The sequence below is a fragment of the Girardinichthys multiradiatus genome, chromosome 10 (assembly GCF_021462225.1).
Source record: "Girardinichthys multiradiatus isolate DD_20200921_A chromosome 10, DD_fGirMul_XY1, whole genome shotgun sequence".
NCBI lineage: Eukaryota > Metazoa > Chordata > Actinopteri > Cyprinodontiformes > Goodeidae > Girardinichthys > Girardinichthys multiradiatus.
Window position 1 is genome coordinate 26,914,982 of NC_061803.1, and position 16,914 is coordinate 26,931,895.

Genomic DNA, 16,914 nt, shown 5'->3' on the forward strand with positions numbered 1-16,914 from the left:
GATTTGGATCAGTGGGTTGGAGCTTCTTCTGCAATGATCAGACTATTCTTCTCATCTGCCACTGTAAAAATGGAGTTGATCCAAAAGGCGAGGATTGCCATTTATTGATCCTTCTGAATTCCTATCTGTACCTATAGTCAGTCTATTTTCTTGCTTAACACATCTGGAAAATATTTAATTTAGCGACAATGTCATGATAGTATAAAAACGTGAAGTTTCTGCCCTTCCCTTCTCTGTTTAGGACCACGGACCACATTACCCATGATTCCTTGATGACTTTCATTCCATATATTCAGACTTTCATTCCATATATTCAAACGAACGAATGAACCTTGAATATATGGAATGAAAGTCTGAATATATGGAATGAAAGTCTGAATATATGGAATGAAAGTCTGAATATATGGAATGAAAGTCTGAATATATGGAATGAAAGTCTGAGAGGGGAAATCCCACTCCAACTGTTCGGTTAGTTCAGCAGCCAAGGCGATCTGTGAACTGAGCTCTGCTGTTTTGAAAACCCCAGACCAAATGATTCATTCCATATATTCAAGGTTCATTCAATATATTCTGACTTTCATTCCATATATTCAGACTTTCTTTCCATATATTCAAGGTTCATTCAATATATTCAGACTTTCATTCCATATATTCAAGGTTCATTCCATATATTCAAGGTTCATTCAATATATTCAGACTTTCATTCAATATATTCAGACTTTCATTCCATATATTCAAGGTTCATTCAACATATTCAGACTTTCATTCCATATATTCAGACTTTCATTCCATATATTCAGATTTTTGAGTATAAATATAAATAATTTCCTGAACGGCATGCCATAAAATATATATATCTATATATAAATATATATATAGATATATATATATATCTATATCTATATATATATATATAGATATATATATCTATATATATATAGTTTCGTTGTCCGATGAGCTAAACCCTCCTCCTACTTCCTAAGTCTAAGGGGATTGCTCAAACCAGCTCTCCATCCAATGGGTCCAGACTTCTCTAAACCTGAAAGATCTAACTAAGCATGTTTTCTGAACGTTCTGTTTAAGCTGGTGTCGGGAAATGACTCGCCTAACCTCTGACAGCCTTCATACAAAAGTCTCGCCCTTCTTCAACTGGAGGTCTGTACGACTGAGTAGCCCACCGCAGTCATTCACACTTCAACGGTCACTTTTGTTCACGGCTGCTCATTTCCTAATATTACAACTGGCTCTTGGTATATGGGCTAGGTTAATTTTAGTGGCTCGGCACGAGCCCCAAGGGGGCTGTTCTAACAAACTTGGCTAAGGCAACCTATAAAAACCTCCTAAAATATCTCAGAACCAGGCAACAAGATTTTTTACCACCACTGAAAAACCAAAAATATGGTGACTCAAATAATTGAATGTCCATGATTTAACTAGAATTTTATATGCTTTCTTTAATTAGTAACGCTTTAGCAGGGGTCAATAACAGCTTAAATTGGGCAACACATAATGATTTCAATAATATAAATTAATCAATCAGCTCAACCTGTCTTTCCCTGATGCTGAAACTAATGAGTTTGGAAAGGCTTTGAAGACGGAGACTCATCCAGGCACCAAATGGAGATGTTTCTTCTGGTAACAACGAGTGATTTCTTGAAGGAAATACAACTTAATCTTCAGTTTTCTTCCTTTAAGTGACAGGCACTGATGATCCAGACTTCGATGGTTAAATAGGAACTTTGTTGTCATATGTCTCAGAGGACAGTAACTTTCAGAGGCTGAAGAGTTGAAGGAAACCCCGGAGACATAAATGAGGTTGATTCAGGACTTCCAGAAGCATGAAACTTAGAGCAATCAGCTGTTCACCGATCAAGTTCACTTCTGTTGTCTGGATAAAAAGGCTTTAGATGAAATCAGATTCTTAATCTTGAGGCACAGTCCTTCTAAAGCCAACGGGTTGATCCTCTTTTTAATGCAGTCGATCAGCTGGGCCCTGTCTCTGTTCCTTTTCCATCTAATCTTCTTTTCTCTGTCCGATCTTGTTCGCTGGTGTTTGACCATGTTTTGCTGAATATTGGACCATTTGCACATTGCTGGACGCCACCAGGCCTTCCGGCGTTTTCAGCCATTTTGTATCCCAGTATAGTCTGCTACTACAAATCCCAGCGGGCACTGCGGCTGATATGATGGGGCATCCCAAGTCTGACGTCACAGGAGGCTATTTAGGAAGGTGGCCCATTTAAGGAGGTACTTTCAGCTTGGGACCTAGACACGGTTACCACGCAACTGAAACAGCATCTTGGAGAAGAGGTCCCACGTGGATTTCATTCATTCTCCTTGTTGGCCAACGAGAAAACTAAGCGAATTAAGCTTACAGGAATAAGAAGGCTTGTAAGTTTTCACTTTGCCGATCGAAGACGTGAGTTTAACACGTAACCTAAAAGCCACGGAGTTTCAAGGAGATGGATTGCCACCCTTGTTTTTATTCCAGTTAACTACTGACGGTCAGATCATATTTTCCCCTTTCATATTTTCTTTGTCTTCGACACTTCATGTTTTATTAGTTGCCGCCAAAAGGTTTACAACCCTTTGTGTGCGTGGAACCCCAGCGGTGGGGAATGTTTTATGGCTCACAGTAACTGACCTACCCTTTCTGGCGGGCCGCTCCCCGAAAAACCGCTCTGCGTCACATTATCATTTGTTTGACATAACTGCTGGTTTGATTCCATACACACCCACTGCTGTTTTGTTTTATTTGTTTAGTTAGATATTTTACCCTTTTTGTGTAGAAATTTGCGTGTTTGACTAGGTGAAGATTATTGAATCGGAGAGCGGATTGTATCAGGACTGTTGATTTAATAAATGATCATGTAGATAAAGAGAAGGTGTTTGTGTTTATTTTGTGCAAGAGTGATTTATCAGTCAAAATAAGGTCAAAGTTCCCCACGTTTCGGCAGAAACGGTTGATTAAACAGTGACATATATTAATAGTTATCAATTATTACTGGGAACTCGGGCCTGGGAAGAGTTCGGTGAGGCCATGGAGAAGGACTACCAGTTGGCCTCGAAGCAATTCTGGCAAACCGTCCGGCACCTCAGGAGGGGGAAGCAGTGCTTTGCCAACACTGTTTATAGTGGGGGCAGGAGGCTGCTGACCTCGACTGAGGACATTATCGGGCGGTGGAAGGAGTACTTCGAGGATCTCCTCAATCCTGCCATCACGCATTCCGTGGTGGAAACAGAGGCTGGGGACTCGGGGTTGGACTCTTTCATCACCCAGGCTGAAGTCACCGAGGTGGTTAAAAAGCTCCGCGGTGGCAAGGCTTCGGGGGTGGATGAGATCCGCTCTGAGTACCTCAAGTGTCTGGATGTTGTAGGGCTGTCATGGTTGACACGCCTCTTCAACATTGCGTGGCGGTCGGGGACAGTGCCTCTGGACTGGCAGACTGGGGTGGTGGTCCCCCTTTATAAGAAGGGGGACCGGAGGGTGTGTTCCAACTACAGGGGGATCACACTCCTCAGCCTCCCTGGTAAGGCCTACGCCAGGGTATTGGAGAGGAGAGTCCGACCGATAGTCGAACCTCGGCTTCAGGAGGAACAGTGTGGTTTTCGTCCCAGCCGTGGAACACTGGACCAGCTCTATACCCTCTACAGGGTGCTCGAGGGTTCATGGGAGTTTGCCCAACCGGTTCACATGTGCTTTGTGGACCTGGAGAAGGCATTCGACTGTGTCCCTCGTGATGCCCTGTCTCTTCTTTTTGCGGATGACGTGGTCTTGCTGGCCCCCTCTAGCCAAGACCTACAGCATGCGCTGTGGCGGTTCGCAGCCGAGTGTGAAGTGGCTGGGATGAGGATCAGCTCCTCTAAGTCCGAGGCCATGGTACTCGACCGGAAAAGGGTGGCTTGTCCTCTTCAGGTTGGAGGGGAGTTCCTGTCTCAAGTGGAGGAGTTTAAATATCTCGGGGTCTTGTTCACGAGTGAGGGAAGAATGGAGCGGGAGATCGACAGACGGATCGGTGCGGCTGCCACAGTAATGGGGGCGCTGTGCCGGTCCACTGTGGTGAAGAGAGAGCTGAGCCGAAAAGCAAAGCTCTCAATTTACTGGTCGGTCTACGTTCCTACCCTCACCTATGGCCATGAACTTTGGGTCATGACCGAAAGAACGAGATCACGGATACAAGCGGCTGAAATGAGCTTCCTCCGTAGGGTGGCCGGGCACTCCCTTAGAGATAGGGTGAGGAGCTCGGCCATCCGGGAGGAGCTCGGAGTAGAGCCGCTGCTCCTCCACATCGAGAGGAGCCAGTTGAGGTGGCTCGGGCATCTATACCGGATGCCTCCTGGACGCCTTCCTCGGGAGGTGTTCCAGGCACGTCCCACCGGGAGGAGGCCCAGGGGACGGCCCAGGACACGCTGGAGGGACTATGTCTCTCGGCTGGCCTGGGAACGCCTTGGGCTCCCCCTGGAGGAGCTGGAGGAGGTGTCTGGAGAGAGGGACGTCTGGGCGTCTCTGCTGAGTCTGCTGCCCCCGCGACCCGGTCCTGGATAAGCGGAAGACGACGAACGAATGAACGAACGAATTATTACTGAGTATTTAACGGTTGTAATTATCAAGGGCTTTAGGCTACAATTACAACACCAGAGGACATCTCTGGCTTCGATTCATAAATAAGGATTTTTGGTTAAGAAATTAATTTTGTCAAATTATGATTTTCAATTATAATTATTAATCAATTAATTAATTAATGCTGTTAATTAATCAATAATCATAATCCTAACACTGGTCTTCTGCGAGGAAACAACTGCAGTTCTCTTTTTTAGCATTGCTTTTATAGTGCAGATGCTCTCACTGGTCAGCCCTTTGTTAGTCTTCTCAGTTATTGCGCAACATACTTTTGCCCAGTATGTTATTGCTCAATACTTAGTCATGGTCATCGTGACTTTCTGGTGCTGTTTTTCGGTCTTGGAGATGCCGGTAATAGCCACGCAGCTGGCTGTAGACTCATCTTCCCTTCCTTGCGCCTCCTCAGCCTCCCTGGTAAGGCTGAGGAGCAAATCAGCTACATGCTGACAGCAAATCTTCAAAAGATTTGCTGTCAGCATGTAGCTGGCTCTCGTCACTCCTATTCATCCTACAGTTCTCTCCCTAATTTGCTCAGCCTTAAACTTTACACAGTATTACACATTCCATTCTCAGCTTTCTGCATTTACTTTAAAACCATCTCTTCATTATTTTTATTCATACATCACAACTGATCAACATTATATTTCTTTCATATATAGCTGATTGAGAATTTCAAACCTTAATGTTTTTTACTTTAATTATCATTTCTTAACCATATTTCAATCATACATCTTTTAACTTGATAATCAAAGATTACTAATTTCATTTAATACTTGTATGATGATTTTCCATTCTTTTACATAATTTCTTTGGATACACTTGCTTATATTTCAGCAAAAGATAAGACAGATAATATGTCTCTCAGTCTCTCAGTCCCAGAATATGAGAATATGCGTGTTTCACTCTCTACTGCTGCAACTGTGTATTTTAATAATTATTGCATGGATTACACATAAGGATATTTATTGTAACTTTTATAGATTTAACTGTGAGGAGTCAATGAATGTTGCATGGATTACATGGAAAGATCTCACCTTATTTTCACAATAGATAGATATATATGTGAAAAATAAATAATTGTTGTGGTAGTATGCTGACAGGAAAGGGGAGGAGAGAGGGCATAGACATGCAACAAAGGTCACAAGCTGGTGCTCCAACATGTGACGGCCTCTCCAGGAATTCCAGGAATGTCCAGGAATTCTGTGTACCCTTCATAAATTCCATATGTAACTGTATATAAATATTGAAATCCTTGTATTATATTATTTTATTTCATCTTTATTTAACCAGGTAAAATGTTTTGTTTTAGTATTTTAAACATTGGACTACTTTTGATGTATACATGTGTACATCGCTTATTTTTTCTAGACTTATCTCCAAATTACATTTCATATCAGTTATATCTCACTTATATTCAATACAAACTGTTAAATCTGTATGTTATTCCATTCATAGAACTTTATTGTCCTTAAAAAGGTTTTGAGTACTTCTTATGTTGCTTCTGTTCCTGCAGCCATCCTGACTCAGTGCATAGCAATGGCCCATGTGTGGTATGCGGTAATCACATGATGTCCAATCCAGTAAATTTTTTCAGTGGCACCATATTTCTTTTTTGTAATTCATATGAATGCTGATTGGTCGACCAATAAGGTTTTACTTACTTATCTAAAGAGTAGCATCTCATACAGTAAATGCTATTCGATCATTGTACTGTAAGCCATGTTCTGAGCAGATACTTGACCCTGTCCTTGTCTCTTTTGTTAGGTATGCGCATCCTGGTCACCCTGCTGCTGGACACGCTGCCAATGCTGGGTAATGTGCTGTTGCTCTGCTTCTTTGTCTTCTTCATCTTTGGGATCGTTGGTGTCCAGCTGTGGGCTGGCCTGCTCAGAAATCGCTGTTTCGTCAAAGACAACTTCTCCTTGTGAGTTCCACTTTGTGTATTTGTTCCTGTGTGTGCCAAACTTTGTACATTCCACTCATTTAGTGCTGTCAAAAAACATTTTGATTTGGTTGTGGGCTAAACTTAAAATACATTTTATTTAATAGGAAAAGATAATTAAACAAACTTCCACTGACCTAATTGCTTTCATCCAACTACGTTCTAGTGCTTTACATGTTTGCTTGAACTGCAAATCGGGTTTCGGAAATATTTATAAGAGCCACAGTCTTGCATTTAAACAGTCCAAATTTAATCTGACAGAAAATCTGTGCAGGGATTCAAGGAATAGGGTGATGACAAAGAGGCTTTCCGATCTCAAAGCTTTGGAAATCATGACCAAGGAAAAATCATCAAAATACCTGTGGAAATATGCAGAAATCTGGTCGGCAATTATAAAAAAGGGTTTGATTACTATTATGCCAAAAAAGATTTTTCCATTGATTATTAAAACGAGTATAAAAGATTTTCTATGTAACATTTACATTTCTTTCTGTTTAAATATTGATACTAATTTACGTTGTTTTATAATTTCTTGTGAGATTTCTGTCTCATTTCCTATCAGAAATAAACTTCTTGGTCGAATAAAAAATAACTCTGAATCTCTCAGGGTAATAAATAGTTTGGGGTTAATTTGATATATAGTAGAAACATTAGAAACTATTGGAAGCAGTGAAAACATCAGAAACCATTGGAACTATTGGAACAACTGAAAATATAAGAAACCACTAGAGACATCTAAACATCATTTGAAAGTCTTCAAACTGTTATTAACAGAACCCAGTGAAAAGTATGGAAACCACTACACACATTACTAAACACTGGGAACATTAAAACATTGGAAACACTGAAATTGGCATCATTAGAAGCCATTAGAGACTTTCCTATCCCTGCTGAAGAAAAGCACCCCCCAGCATGATTATGCTGCCACCATGTTTCACCACAGGAACGTTGTGTTCAGTGTGCAGTAGAATTTTTCTGTCACATCTTTCATGTAGGCCAAAAGCTCAAATTTTGTTTAACCAAACTATTTCGTTTAACAATTCTGCTTTTTCCTCTGAAGTAACATAAATGGAGGTTTGTTGCACAATGTGAAAAACTTCAAAAGGTCAACTTTTGCATAGGCAAACTATGGCTTCATTGCAAGTGTCACTGAAATCAGTTAAAAGTAAGTCTGCAGGACGTCAAAGTAACTTCATCCTTCTTTCAAACTGGGTCATGCACTACACAGTGAGGTTAGTGACGCTAACACCTCATTGCAGTGATGAATGGAGGAACGAGACAGGTTCTGGAATAATAAAAAAGGCCCTGGATCGCCTGCGCTCCTGTATGTGGAACATTGGTACCCATAACTTATTCATGTTGCCTGAGTCATCTAGGGATCATTACTCTCTATAGGATGTATGACTTCTCGCATCTACAATTTAAGTTCATGCGTTATGCCTTTGGGGAGCAGACATCATTTTTGTGATCATAGTCAGTTTTTGTGACTACCTAATGGTACCTGGAAGGTGTGCATTTCATAAAAACACAGTTTAACCTTTCCCCACTACTAACATATCTGTTTTAGAGGTAGCTTTCACTCTTCACTTCAGATTACTCCAACATCTTCCAAAGCTTCAGTAACAGCTGTCAGATGTGTTTATGGCCTCTTTTTTCACACTGATAAGGAGCATTTGAGATCACCTTTTAAGAGCTACATCCCTTCCTGCATGCCGAATTGTGTGCATGCTGTCCATTCACTGAGTTTATCAGGCCTATAAGTGCTCTAGCAGATCATCTCAACATGTGAAACAGCTTTTAAGAAACTGAGTGAGAAGTGGCTCTGAAGAGAAAACAGATTGGTCTCGTCGCCCGAAAAGTGTGACTATGCTTTGCAATTAATAAAAGCCACCAGCTGAAGGTGTGCTGACAGATGAGCCAGATATAACACAAACGCCAGACACATTCCCTCTCTTCCAGATGGAACAGTGCTATGCAACATATTTACCAAGAGGTGCTATGGAAGGCAAATATGTGTTTGGATCCAAATCCATCAAAAGACATAATTGTCTCTGCAGGTATTAGGGCCAATAAGTTTACATAATCTAAAACTAATGTTTTTCTTGGCAGTTTGAGATGTGCTAATTAGTTAAAGAAGAATGCATTTAAGATATTTGCAGCTTGGAAGTGTATACCGTTTAAATTTTGCGAAGACACATACGACTGTAATGCCAAACAATAACGAGCAATATTTTAACAGCATTGTCCTTGCTACTAGTACACTGGCTGCTAGCTCTTATTCTAATGCAATTATTGAACAGTATTAAATTCTTGTTTTTGTTTTCACAAATAGATGTAATGTTTCATAAATGTCTTTAAACCTTTGTCTTCTTCTTGCCTTTTATGATTTCTTGCATTTTCATCTTTAACTTATATGGTGCTAATTAATGTCAATCAAAATTTTTCAGTATAACAAGCAGTCTCTCACTTTTCCACATTAATGTAGATCCTCAGTGAAATGTTAGAGGGGAAATGGCAATCCTATTACTTTGACGGAAGGGAATTTGACTTCTCTTCTTGTTCCTTGAAAAATACATTCTAGTCAATAATATTTTAGTTTGCAAATCATCTCAGGGCAAAGAGAACAACTGGACAGGCAATAAAGAACAATCAAATGCTTTATACAATTGTTGTCAGTTCACACTTAACAGTAACTTGTGCCACTTTCTTCCCTTCTTCCTCACAAAGCCCTCTGTCCTTGGAGCTTGGAAAATATTACCACACAGAAAATGATGATGAGAACCCCTTCATCTGCTCTGTTCCCCGAGACAACGGCATGAGGGAGTGCAGCTCGATTCCCAAGCTGTATGATGAAGAGAGACAGCAGTGCAATCTGGATATTGACTCCTACAACAGCACAGACAACACCACCTGTGTCAACTGGAACCAGTACTACACCAACTGCTCCGCTGGCCTCATCAACCCCTTTAAGGGGGCCATCAACTTTGACAACATCTGCTATGCGTGGATAGCCATCTTTCAGGTATGGTAGTTAATAAGACCTGAGAATTAAACATGAATAACTGGACTCTAGAAAGAGTTTGATTATAACATTTTCTGCATTGGGAAGCAAAAGTTGGTTTGGCTAATGAACAGTCCTGTAATACAAAGCCCAGTGAGCTCAGAAGTTGGTATCAGTTGTTTGATGAGATTTTCTGACATCGTTTGTCTTTACTCCCTGTATTCTGTTTTAGGTGATTACTCTGGAGGGCTGGGTGGACATCATGTACTTTGTGATGGATGCCCACTCCTTTTACAACTTCATCTACTTCATCCTACTTATCATTGTAAGTTCTACTTCTAGTCAACCACAACTGTGTACAGCTATCCTCATACGTTTACATAATTTCCAATTTTTCAGAGAATATAAATAATAAAAACCTTTCTTTGACTCCTAGGTAGTGGTTAGTTGAATTTATTTGTCATCAAGCAATGGTGTTGTATCTTTTTAAATCATCATGACAACAGAAACTATCAAAATGACCCTAATCATAATTGTATGTAACCTGGACGTTTATATGTACCTGGACGTTTATATTATAATTACATGTAACCTGGACATTTTGATAACAATCTTAAAAGTTGATACACATTAGCTTAAGCAGTCGGTAAAGGTCCTTACCTGGGATCTGTTTGCTTTTTATTAGTTTGTACAATCAACAGTGTTCAAACTCCAATTCAGCAGGGGAAAGTGAGAGATGCTGTTGAAACTAAGCCATGGCAAGGTAGACATAAAATCTTTGCACACCTGCCAGGAAAATTGTTTAGAATTAAAAGAAACAAACCTCAGTTAACTTCAACAAGCAGGTGCTGTTGAATTGACAGAAGAAACATTTTACTATGCCACTGCCACACAGTAGTCTGCTTACAAATGCCAAACAGCACAGAGACAAGCTCAAGAGAAAACTTGATGGGACCACAATTGAACTTTATGGCCACAACAATCAATTCTATGTTTAGAGAGGAGTCATTTTGGGGGAAACTATGATGAAATGTACACCATTCCTTTAAAACATGGAGGTGGATCACTGAACTTTTGGGGAAGTTTCAGCTACAAAGGAAAAGAGAACCTGAATCCCTTTAGAAGGAGTTTGATTAAAACATTTTCTGCAGTCTAAAACACATGAAGATAAAATTAAGACACCTTTTCATGTTCTCATTGTGTTTTGTAAAAGGACCTATGCAATGGCTGGGTGTATAAGTGTGTCTGTCTTTGTTACACCCCTAACTTGCTAAGCCAGGAAGTCACAGCCAAGTTTCAACTGTCTTGTATAACGGCAAGCCGACATTGCAGGTTGAGGAAGTGATGTGATGAAGTTTGTCTGACCAGCCAGTCTCAGGAAGCGTAAGCATAAGCAAGACTGAGCATCATTTCGAGCAAGAAGAGGAAGAATATCATATATATAATTTGCATCAGAAGCATTTGCTTGACCATCAGTGGGATCAATACACTGATTTTGTCTGCCATTAATGTTTGGAGAAGAACGGTATGGGGTGACTTTAGATCTAGATTTTTTGCGCAGTGCTGTCCTGTGTTCCACATGACATCTGCTGTTATTCTGCCCTGCCTGCTTTATTTGTGAAAACGTCCAACTGTGTGGGATATTGGTGTTTTAACTTGTGATTTAGGAATAGCCAGAGGGAGCTCAGAGGCTTTGGTCAAAATTGATGGCAAGATGAATCATGTTTACTGAAAGAACATTTGCATTCATCAGCTCAGAAGTTGTACATGGGACGTACTTAGATGTTCCAACATGAAACGATCTAAAACACAAAGTAAAGTGGACCTGTCATTTGCTACAACAGGGAAAGGGAAGCTTCTGGTGTGGCCATTCTAGCCTCCTGACCTCAATATCATTTAAACACTTTCTGAGATCTCAAGCATGCAGTGCATACAAGGCAGCCCAAGAGTTTATAAAAACTGGAGGCATTTGCCAAGAACAATGGGTTTACCATCTAAGAAAATAAAGTGCTTCATCCACAATACACAATAGATGTCAAGCTAAGAACTAGGTTAAGTAAACTTTTTGATCAGGATCACTTTGGTAGCTTCTACCTACAACATGATTTAAAAACAGCAAACAAAACTGTTTTAAGAATAAATGGCTTCACCCAACAAGTAATCATGAGGTAAAGAGTGTTTGCCTTCTGATTAATATCCATCTATTTATCGTCTTCCGCATATCTGGGGTCGGGTTGCGGGGGGCAGCAGCCTAAGCAGAGAGACCCAGACTTTCCTCTCTCGAACCACTTGGGCCAACTCGTCCAGGGGAATCCCAAGGCGTTCCCAGGCCAGCCGAGAAACATAGTCCCTCCATTGTGTCCTGGGTCTTCCTCCTGGACACTTCACCAGGGAGGTGTCCAGGAGGCATCCTAACCAGATGCAAGAGCCACCTCAACTGGCTCCTCTCAATGTGGAGAAGCAGCGGCTCTACTCTGATTCCTTCCCGGATGACCGAGCTTCTCACCATATCTCTAAGGGAGAGCCCAGACACCCTGCGGAGGACACTCATTTCGGCTGCTTGTATCCGTGATCTCGTTCTTTCGGTCCTGACCCAAAGCTCATGACCATTGATGACGGTAGGAACGTAGATCGACCGGTAAATGGAGCTTCACTTTCTGACTCAGCTCTCTCTTCACCACGACAGACCGGTACAGCGCCCGCATCACTGCAGCACCAATTCGACTGTTGATCTCCTGCTCCATTTTTCCCTTATTTGTGAATAAGACCCCAAGATACTTGAACTCCTCTACTTGAGAAGGGACCTACCCCCGACCCGGAGGAGGCCCTCTACCCTTTTCTGGCTCAAGACCATGGTCTCAGGCCTGGAGGCACTGATTCTCATCCCGGCCACTTCACACTCGGCTGTGAACTGCTCCAGTGAGAGCTGTTGATCACGAGCTGATGAAGCCAATAGGACCACATCATCCACAAAAAGTAGAGACGCAATCCTAAGGCCACCAAAAGGGATCCCCTGGACACCTTGGCTGTGCCTAGAAATTCTGTCCATAAAAGTTATGAACAAAATTGGTGACAAAGGGCAACCTTGGCGGAGTCCAACCCTCACCAGAAATGAGTCTGACTTACTGCCGGCAATGCAGACCAATGTATGTAAACCTTTTGATCAGGATCACTTTGGTAGCTTCTGCTCACAATATGATTTAAAAAGAGCAAACAAATCTGTTTAAGAATAAATGGCTTCACCCAACAAGTAATTATGAGGTAACAAGTGTTTGCCTTCTGATTAATATTTTTTTAGGTATGAGAGTATGTAAGCTTATGAATATAACTCTATGTAAGTGCTGATGATTTAACATAGGAGTTAACAGATTATTGGACTGATGGGTGGACAACCACAGACATTGTATGAATAACAATGTTATCTACTTCTCTTTGTCCTTAGATTGGCTCATTCTTCATGATTAATCTGTGCCTGGTGGTTATTGCAACTCAGTTCTCAGAGACCAAGCAGAGGGAGAGCCAGCTGATGAAGGAGCAACGAGTGCGCTTCATGTCCAATGCCAGCACTCTGGCCTCCCTGTCTGAGCCAGGCTCTTGCTATGATGAGCTGCTGAAGTATCTGGTCCACATCATCCGAAAGGGGGCCAAGCAAGTGGCTCATGTCTGCAGGTTTTTGGCCCGCCGTGCAGGACTTAACATTGCGTCCTCACCGCCAGCTTCAGAACAACAGCATAGCCAGAGGCAGAGGAGGAGGAGGAAACCCTCCAGGCAGGGGTCTATGTCAGTTCATCAAATGGTGCACCATCATCACCACCACCATCATGATCACTACCATCTTGGTAATGGCAGCATCCAGGAGGGAGGGAGCATGAGGTGTCTGGAAGGACGGGATGTTGAGGCAGGGCCTCCCAAAGCGACCACAGGCATTGTATCACTGGGCTTGGCACCACCATCTTCTTTGATAGCCGCATCCTCTGACTCAAACCTTGCAGTATTGGGAAATCTCACCTCTGGGGCAACTGATTCATCTTCAGGTTGTAGTGCCCTCAGAGCAGAAGCTTCTCATATCACTTTGTTTCCCAACAACCGGGGAAACTTTCCAATGGCCTTCCTGGCTCCGACTCCCACATCCAGGGTCATGAAGAGAAACTCTGTTCCATTTGCTGCTCCAGGGCCTAAGAACTACCCCACTCTCCAGGCCAGAGCCCTGGCAGAGTCCATGCGAGGGAGTGTCACTGCCAGCACGCTAACAAATCTGAGTTTTAACCTCAATATCCCACCCATGCATCTGGAGAGACGGCCATTGAGCCTGGTGGACACATGCACTCCAACAGGTAAACACATAATGCATTCTAGTACCTGAAAAGCTTTTGATTAGCTACATTACTTATCACCTCTGGTGTTGGCTGTGGTAGATAGAATTTGATTTGTTTTATAAATTGGAAGGTGTACAAGATATTAAACACAAGTGCCATGTTTCTTTTACTTTGCAATCAGCTTTTCGGTCCACTGTGGTGTAGTATGAGCTGCATAACAGTGTGTTGTTACTACACTCAGTTCAAGATGCACGGATGGTTATTAAATTTACTGATAGCCCCGTGAGCTACAGCATCATGTGTGAAAAAGAGGCATTATTCAGACACTACTGCATCATTTCAGCAAATGTTATCTAAAACAATTATAGTCCAATTAATTCACTACAATAGGATCCTATTTGATTTCTCATTTGGTTGCAGCCCAGCTCTCCTGCCAGCTGTCAGCTCGTGAGCTCATCACCATGGACACAGCTGGCCTGACCATGAACCCTGAGACCTGCCCTGATTGCGCAAAGGCACTGACTAATAAGTCAGAGGGTTTTACTGAGGGCAACGAGACACCAGGTGACTCGGACAGTGACGGGGTTTATGAGTTAAGCCAGGACTTCCACCACAGGGACAGGAGAGACAGCCGGCAGCCCAGAAAGAAACGTAGAAGGTTGGGCAAGACAGCTGCTAAGGTTGTCCACTTTTGGAGGCTGGTGTGCGACACCTTCAAGAAGATTGTGGATAGCAAGTACTTTGGTCAGGGGATTATGATTGCCATTCTGATTAACACTCTGAGCATGGGGATCGAGTACCATGAGCAGGTAAGTGCACATTTGTTTTCTTTGTGCCTTATGAGGAATTTGAATAGTTGTACAAAGCATACAATAGCAATACTGACATTAGGTAGAGGGATAAAACAGTTGGAAGGTATTTGGGGTTTCAGCAGGTATATCATTCTATGTGTTTGTGCCAGCAACATTGCTCCAAATTCCCCATTTCTTATGTCTCCCTCCAGTCTTGCTTGTTTACCGAAGCCTAATTACAGCCATCTATAACCGATAAAAGAAAAGCAATATAATGTAGAAAGAAAGATAATTTGTAGTTGGTGTTTTACCATGTTATAGCCGGAAGTTATGATGCAATTTGTAATATGAAAGGCTATTTAGGATAAGAGTAGACCCATGCTAATATGATGTGTACATCTGCCCAGCATGACAAGATGGGCTGAAATTCTAAACAGATGTTTGAGATGAGCACAAATGCACTCATTTACGTGAGAAAAGAGTCTGGTCACGGTCTAAGGTCTATCAGGCTATAAATCTCACAATTATGATCAGCATCTCAGTTAATCTCTGAGATGCTTATAAGTAGAATGTGTAGTGGCTGAACTTTTACAACAATGTCTGTAGGTGAACACAGTTACAAGCTAAATTTAGGACATGAACAAAGTGCACCTGCCAACACACAACACAGATTGGATATTGATGTTCCTTCTTCCCTGATTGTTCATTCGGTAAACTCCTACAAATGGAATTCCTGGGAGTTGTTTTAGGTCATAACAAAACAGATTAGACTTCAGTGTGAAAAAAGAACCGATGTTGCCTTCAGTTGTGTCAGAATGATTGAATTGCTTCTGTTGAAAACGTAGGTTTGATATAAATCAGTCATAGATGATGGGTGGTATTAGTGCGTGTTTTAATTACCGAATAATAAATCCTCAATACCAATCTGTTGTCTCAACATTGTTCTTGTAGTGTTTAGACTGTAGTGCCTTTCACCAATTTTGTCACATTACAACCACAAACTTCAATATGCTTTATTGGGATTAGATGTGATAGACCCACACAAAGTAGTGTATAACAGTAAAGTCGAAGGTTTTCATTTTTTTAGAAATGAAAATCTGAAATGTTTGGTGGGTTGGAATTCACATTCAGCCCCTTTTAATTTAATGCCCCAAAATAAAGTCCAGTGCAACCAAATTCCTTAAAAATATCCACAGTCTGTTGTATTATAAAGTATTATCTTTGCAGTCCACAAATCTAGCCTTTATGAAAAAAGGGTCAAAGACTATACACTGTTGAGAAAAAGCCATAAGAAGTCAAATTTAAAATTTGCCTAAGGCAATGTAATTCACATAGCAAACATATGGAAGAAGTGTCATGATGTGTCAAGTTGGTGTGGCGGTGGACCCCAGAATGCAAATGACAGCAAGCATCGGTGGTGAGTAAACCGATTTAATAAATAAAACTCACTTAAGTAGGTGGTGGAAGAAAACGACATGGACAGGGGTCTAGACAGGCAAACAAAAAAGTACGAAAAAACAGGACCAGAAACAAAACAAAGTTCAGGCGAGCAACCCGTGCGAAACCCAGAGTTCAGGCAGGCGGCCCGGAGGTCATCCCAAGCAGAGACAGAGTTCAGGCGGGCGGCCGGGAGGTTGTCCCGAGCAGACACAGAGTCCAGAACGACAACGGCGGGACTAGAAGCAGCCCAGACCACGCCTGACAGGAGAACATCGTCGGCATGTAGAGGACCATAGGAGCAGCCGATCAGGAGGACAGCCACGAGGCAGTGGAGCTCTGGAGACCCGGAACCACGGTGGATCCCTTGTGAGCATTGGAGAAACCGCTGGGACCCTGGCGAGCTGTGCCCTGTAGATCTACGGCGGATCCGCTGGGGCACAGCAGATTGAGGAAGTGCGTCCTCGCACCCTTCACAGAGAGGTACCTCCGGGACTGGAAGGAGAGGCAATTCATCCTCAAACCCCTCTGGAACAGGCAGAAGAGGTGGCTTGTCCTCAAACCCCTCTGGAACTGTGAGGAGGAGTGGAGGCAGCTCATCACCGAGCTCCTCCGGAACAGGAACAGAAACAGAAACAGAATCAGGCAGTGAAGGCAGCCCCTCCGAGACAAGAACAGGATGTGGAGGAAGCTTGACCTCAAGCTCCTCCAGGACAGGAACAGAAAGTGAAGGCAGCTTGTCCTCAAACTCCTCCAGGACAGGAACAGGATCAGGTAGCGGCTCGTCCACGAACCACTCAGGAACA

General features: G+C 42.3%; 1 protein-coding gene across 10 annotated transcripts in view; it reads left to right on the top strand.

Moving 5' to 3' along the window:
• Nucleotides 1-16,914, top strand: part of cacna1g (calcium channel, voltage-dependent, T type, alpha 1G subunit) — a 413,040-nt gene that overhangs the window by 227,522 nt on the left and 168,604 nt on the right. For all 10 annotated transcript variants that reach the window (XM_047377396.1, XM_047377397.1, XM_047377395.1 and 7 more), the window contains exons 6-10: nucleotides 6,386-6,545; nucleotides 9,291-9,585; nucleotides 9,797-9,889; nucleotides 13,007-13,898; nucleotides 14,301-14,689. In XM_047377396.1, coding sequence (XP_047233352.1) covers nucleotides 6,386-6,545; nucleotides 9,291-9,585; nucleotides 9,797-9,889; nucleotides 13,007-13,898; nucleotides 14,301-14,689 — 1,829 coding nt within the window. The remainder of the gene's footprint in view (nucleotides 1-6,385; nucleotides 6,546-9,290; nucleotides 9,586-9,796; nucleotides 9,890-13,006; nucleotides 13,899-14,300; nucleotides 14,690-16,914) is intronic.